The 5,052-nt window shown below is 40.5% G+C and overlaps 1 protein-coding gene and 1 pseudogene across 1 annotated transcript; both read right to left on the reverse strand.

The window, feature by feature from the left end:
* Positions 1-964: 964 nt before the first annotated feature.
* On the reverse strand, positions 965-1,894 carry LOC149223314 (cinnamoyl-CoA reductase 1-like). The gene has a single exon (XM_089387867.1). It carries the CDS (start codon positions 1,451-1,453, stop codon positions 965-967), a length of 489 nt encoding a protein of 162 aa, XP_089243993.1. The 5' UTR covers positions 1,454-1,894.
* LOC149223315 (phenylacetaldehyde reductase pseudogene) lies at positions 1,535-1,879 on the reverse strand (annotated as a pseudogene).
* Positions 1,895-5,052: the final 3,158 nt, after the last annotated feature.

Here is a 5,052-nt window from a genome sequence, read left to right on the forward strand (position 1 = left end):
ACACAACATTCTGAACAGTAAATTCCTTCTGATTCCTAAGAAGTAAAGCCAAGTCTTGTATTACTAAAACAGAGTCATATACATAGCACAATAGTTCCAATTTCTCTGAAATTTTCCCACCCTTGGTACATTGCCCTCTCTCCTATATATAGAATTCTTTACAAGGCTGAGATTCCTCCTCCAGCATGAGGGGAACTCGAATTCTGCTTGCCATGACACCTATTCCAACTTTAACTACTTATTAAATGCAACAAACTGCTAACTAGATATTTTAGAAACCTAAGACAATTAGGAGTCTAACTCCACATCATGCTGGTAATAGAATTAATTACAATCAAATCTCGTTCTCTGACAAGTGGTCTCCTTCAATTTAGCTACGGTGGATGTTCAAAGCTCCTTGCTGGCCCTTAGTGTATCATTTCTTTACTGCTCCTGAAAAGTAGGAAACTGCCCCTGTTTTTCTGCTTTAGGTTTCCTTAATGATATTCGAAACCAATTCACCACGTCCTTCTTCTTTGATTATACAAAAAATGTGTTAGAGTGCCACGTTCTTTATGTGCTGTCGACCTTTCCCATGTGTGAAGACAAAACCTCCTCTAAGCTGTCTGACATATCATGAACTGTAGTAACTGTGATCACTTTATAACAAAAAGTTTAGAGTTCATATATATGTTTCCTCCACCTGTTTTTCCCTTGTTGAATGTTGACACCTTTTAAATGATCCTTTGAAGAGATTCCTTTTCGAAAAGATTTCCCCTTGATTACCCAAAATTGGTCGGCTGAGTTTAATTATGCAGCTACAGCAGTTTCGTAGCGCGCTACGAAACTGTTGTGTAATTTTAAAAACACATTAGGAGTGGCCTAACGGAAGTCCTCTAAAAACTGTTCAATTTCATAAACAGTGCTTCTATAATATTGCCGACTAATTTCTGATATCTTTGCCATTACCCCTCGCCAATTCATACTACGAGGTGGATCTGGGGGATGTAAAGTTGCAAGCAAAACAGCAGTTGTGTAGATTTCTAGTTGTCGCACTGCTGTTTGTGCCAAGCCAAACTTTGCCTGGACCATTTCTTTCTTTTAAACTAGAAACTGAGTCTTTAATTACTTGCTCCATGGGTGTATAAACGAGGCCTAGGTCAACAAATTTCTTTGGAGTATTCTGAACTCGTAACAAACCAGGTTGTGTCACTTCAGTGAACCTGTGTATTTTATATTCAGGGTATAGTTTTGCCACCATCTCAGCAAAGTCACTCCGTTGGTTTGTTGCTTCAACGCAAAGGTGCCTTCCTGATGCTGATGGGGTTTCATATAGTAATATATGTCCTTCCGCAACATCTTTTACATGTACACAACCAATGTAAAAATTCTGATATCCTTCTGTGCCACCTTGAAGAAGCTGAAGAAACATGGCCATACTAGCATTAATGGCCGGAGGCAGAATCGGTCCCATCACAGTTCCTGGATTGATAACAACCACATCCAAACCAGTCTCTTTGGCAAAATCCCAAGCTGCTTTTTCAGCGAGTGTTTTTTATGCAGGATACCAAATCCTATTTTCTTTGCAGTAATCAAGATCAGTACAACAGTTCTCATCCTTCGGTAAATCTGCAGGCCAGTTCGGACTGGGAATAATTGCAGAGATTGAGGAGGTCAACACCAGACGTTTCACATTGGCTTTCTGCGCTGCTTGCAAGACATGCATGGTACCCTTAACTGCAGGATCCAAAAGCTGGGCTTGTGGGTTCTTGACTTCTTCGACAATACAAGGAGACACTAAATGGAAAACACCAACAGACCCATTAATGGTAGTCTTGATAGAACCATAATCCAGCAGGTCTATTTGAAACAATTCCAGTCTCTCCTTGGCTCCTTCCATGGCATCTAAGTACCTAGTCTTCTTCTCATTTCCGAGATCTTGAACAATTCCCTGCACAGGGTAACCTCATTCTAGTAGCAAACAAACAACCCATGACCCGATGAATCCACTAGCTCCGGTCACACATACAGTTTCTTTGATGAGCAACCTTTAGAAAAAACTGTAGTGCAATAAGATAAAACCACCCAGAATAAACATACACTTCTTCCCAAATGAAATCTGTGATCAACTAGCAGAAGAAAAGCATCAGGTATTGAATGAGATGTAAACCAACTCAATTCAGTCCAGAAATCATAAATTAAGACCAAGAATTAGAGGAAAGTAGTTCGCCCTCCTCTTCTGCTTTGTTTGTCAAAAGCTGTGTTGAACTTATAGACAAGTCCATTCATGGTACTAGAATAATTTGGGATCATAGCTAGGTAAGCCATCAATAGTGTATCATTATATTCCATTAGAAAATCATCTTGAAACTTTGGGGATTCTATGGTAGGCAACCTTCTTAGAAGACTGGAAATTTGTTGAAGCAAAGAATTTTCGTATGGAATTTCACCTCTTTGCATTGCTGACAAGAAATGATAACCTCTAATAAGAATGTTAAGCATTTTTATGGCACTGTGAATTTCGATTAGATGTGCAGCCAATTGAGTAGCAGCTGAGCCTCCATCTGAGGATTTTAGGTGTGCAACATGATCAACAGAAATCCGCTCTGTCTCCAGAGTTTCTATAGTGTAGTTTGACTTCACAAATATATGAGGAAAGCTGCCTCGCTTGATCTTCAAAGAATTTAAATTGAAAACCTATTAATTTGCTTCCCCTGTATGAACCCAAAGATCATCATGATTGTGAACACTCGGCTCCTTTTCGAAACTTGCAACCTGTGCGTACCAAGACACCTAATGACCTAATGATGAGGATAAGCGGTTGAATTGACAGGCAAAGTGTATGAGCTGATAACTGGCGATGTAGAAAGATAACGGATTTTGATAAATATGACAGCTGGGTGAAATTTGCTATGGATCATAACGAATCTCCGATTTCGTAGCGCAGCTAGTTCAAAATCTGGGTTTTGCTCTACAAAATCACCTAGACAGTGTTTCTGCGCATAAGAACTTTGAAACAAGTTTCGACATATGATATTCATGTGAGATATGAGACCAATGATAGACTAAAGCAGAGAATTGACCCCTTTTGACATACCAACAAGACTCTTATTCAAACTCTTTAGACTCTAAAATAAGATGAAAAGACTAGACCCAAAACTGACACCAACCCCTTGACAAATTTAAAAAATTGATGTTCAGAATTTAAAATATTTTTTCTTAAGTGATAACATGGGGTACGCACAAAGACAGTTTTGATGGATGGCGTGAATACCGAATAATGATGAGGTTGCGGTTTGGTCGCCCAAAAGTTCGGCTAACAGAGAAATATGATGGAAGGAATGATCCGTCCGATCATTTAGCAAAATAGACTGACGTTTATGGAATGAAGCCGCAACCTGAGTGCACGCATTTATTCTATCATACCTTAAATCTAATTGTTAGAAAAAATTATATATATGACAGAGAAATGCAAGACATATAATATGCGGAAAAACACAAACACATAAAACCAAAGAGACACAGATATACGTGGTTGACCCAGTTTGGGCTACGTCCACCCCGAATAGCCTGTCCTTCCTTTCTATTATCCAGCAAAATGAAGAGACACAACCTACAACAGATCCACTGTAATATCCTTTGTTTTCTCTCACAGTGTCACCTCTCTGTTTCTTGCTCTGAGAATACACATCTATTGAATAGCCTCAATACAATATCCTCATACAAAGAGAGGGGTTGCCTTCTATGGCAAAAAACCCTAAACTAAACACAAATTCTACCGTTAGATCATCCGCTTAATGAACGACCCAGATTGACTAGAAATTACTATACTTTTACAAGGCAAGTTTACATCTGTTTTTAGCTTCGGGGGCGATGCCCCCCAAACCCCTGCTGGGGGACCGCTGGCCCCCAAACCCCCCAGCCAGGGGGGATTAGCCCCCCCGAACCCCCTCAGGGGGGACAAGTTCCCCTCGCACCCCCTTGGAGGGGTGTACAATCTTCTTGGGGTATACATCTGGCTGAAACAAAGACCTCTAAATAATCTTGCTCCACACCCAACAATAATACCAATGAACTGGTACCTGGAAACAGAGCTCTGCCACGACACTTAAGAGTGGGACGTTTTAAGAAAGGGATTTTTTATGAAATTCAGCTTTGAGGATGGATTCGAATGCATTGATGAGGCATTAAAGGAGGTCAAGGCATCGATCTTCAGAATACCACAGGACCCCTTGGATCTGATTTAACCAGATTGGACCACCCCGCTGCGCCATGCGCTAGAATGCTACAATGTGATTGCTGAAGAAGAAGACAAGGATCCAAGGAAAATTAACATCCCATAGGTAGAAGGCCACTCTGAAGTTTAGGGGCCGCAGATAGAGAATCCTAATATCATTGCGCCACTGAAGACTAGACAAGTGAACATTGGTACAGAAGCGGAGCCGAAGTTTGTGAAGATAGGGGACTACTGGGATGATGCCATAGTGGACAAGGCCACTGAGTTGCTTTGCAAATATCAAGATTTGTTCCTCACAAAGTTTTCAGACTTAGAAGGCATCATAGGTGATTTGGGAGTGATGAAAATTACTTTGAAACTAGACATGAAGCCTTTTAAGAAAAGGCCTTATCGCCTTAATCCCAAGTACAAGTAAAAGGTCCACTTGGAGTTGGACAAGATGCTTGCAGCAGGTATTATTGAACCAATGGAGGAATCTAATTGGGTGAGTCCAATGGTAGTTCAGGAAAAGAAGCAGAAGGACGAAATAAGGATTTGTGTAGATCTCAAGAAGCTGAATGATGCTTGTGTTCATGATCCTTTTCCAACTTTGTTCACAGATGAAGTATTGGATAATGTTGGCAGGAAGGAGGGTTATTCATTCACTGATGGGTTCTCTGGATACCATTAGATAAAACTCGCGCCAGAAGACAAGAGTAAGACTACCTTCGTGACTGAGTGGGGATGCTTTCAGTATTCAAAGAGTTCATTCACAAGTTTTTCGAGGTATATTTTGATGATTGGACAATGTTTGGACTAGTAAAATGCCATGTAGCTAGTTTGCACTTGATGCTGGA

This window comes from Pinus tabuliformis, chromosome Q, assembly GCF_031772625.1.
Source record: "Pinus tabuliformis cultivar Carrire ecotype Pingquan chromosome Q, CPIR1, whole genome shotgun sequence".
Taxonomy (NCBI): domain Eukaryota; kingdom Viridiplantae; phylum Streptophyta; class Pinopsida; order Pinales; family Pinaceae; genus Pinus; species Pinus tabuliformis.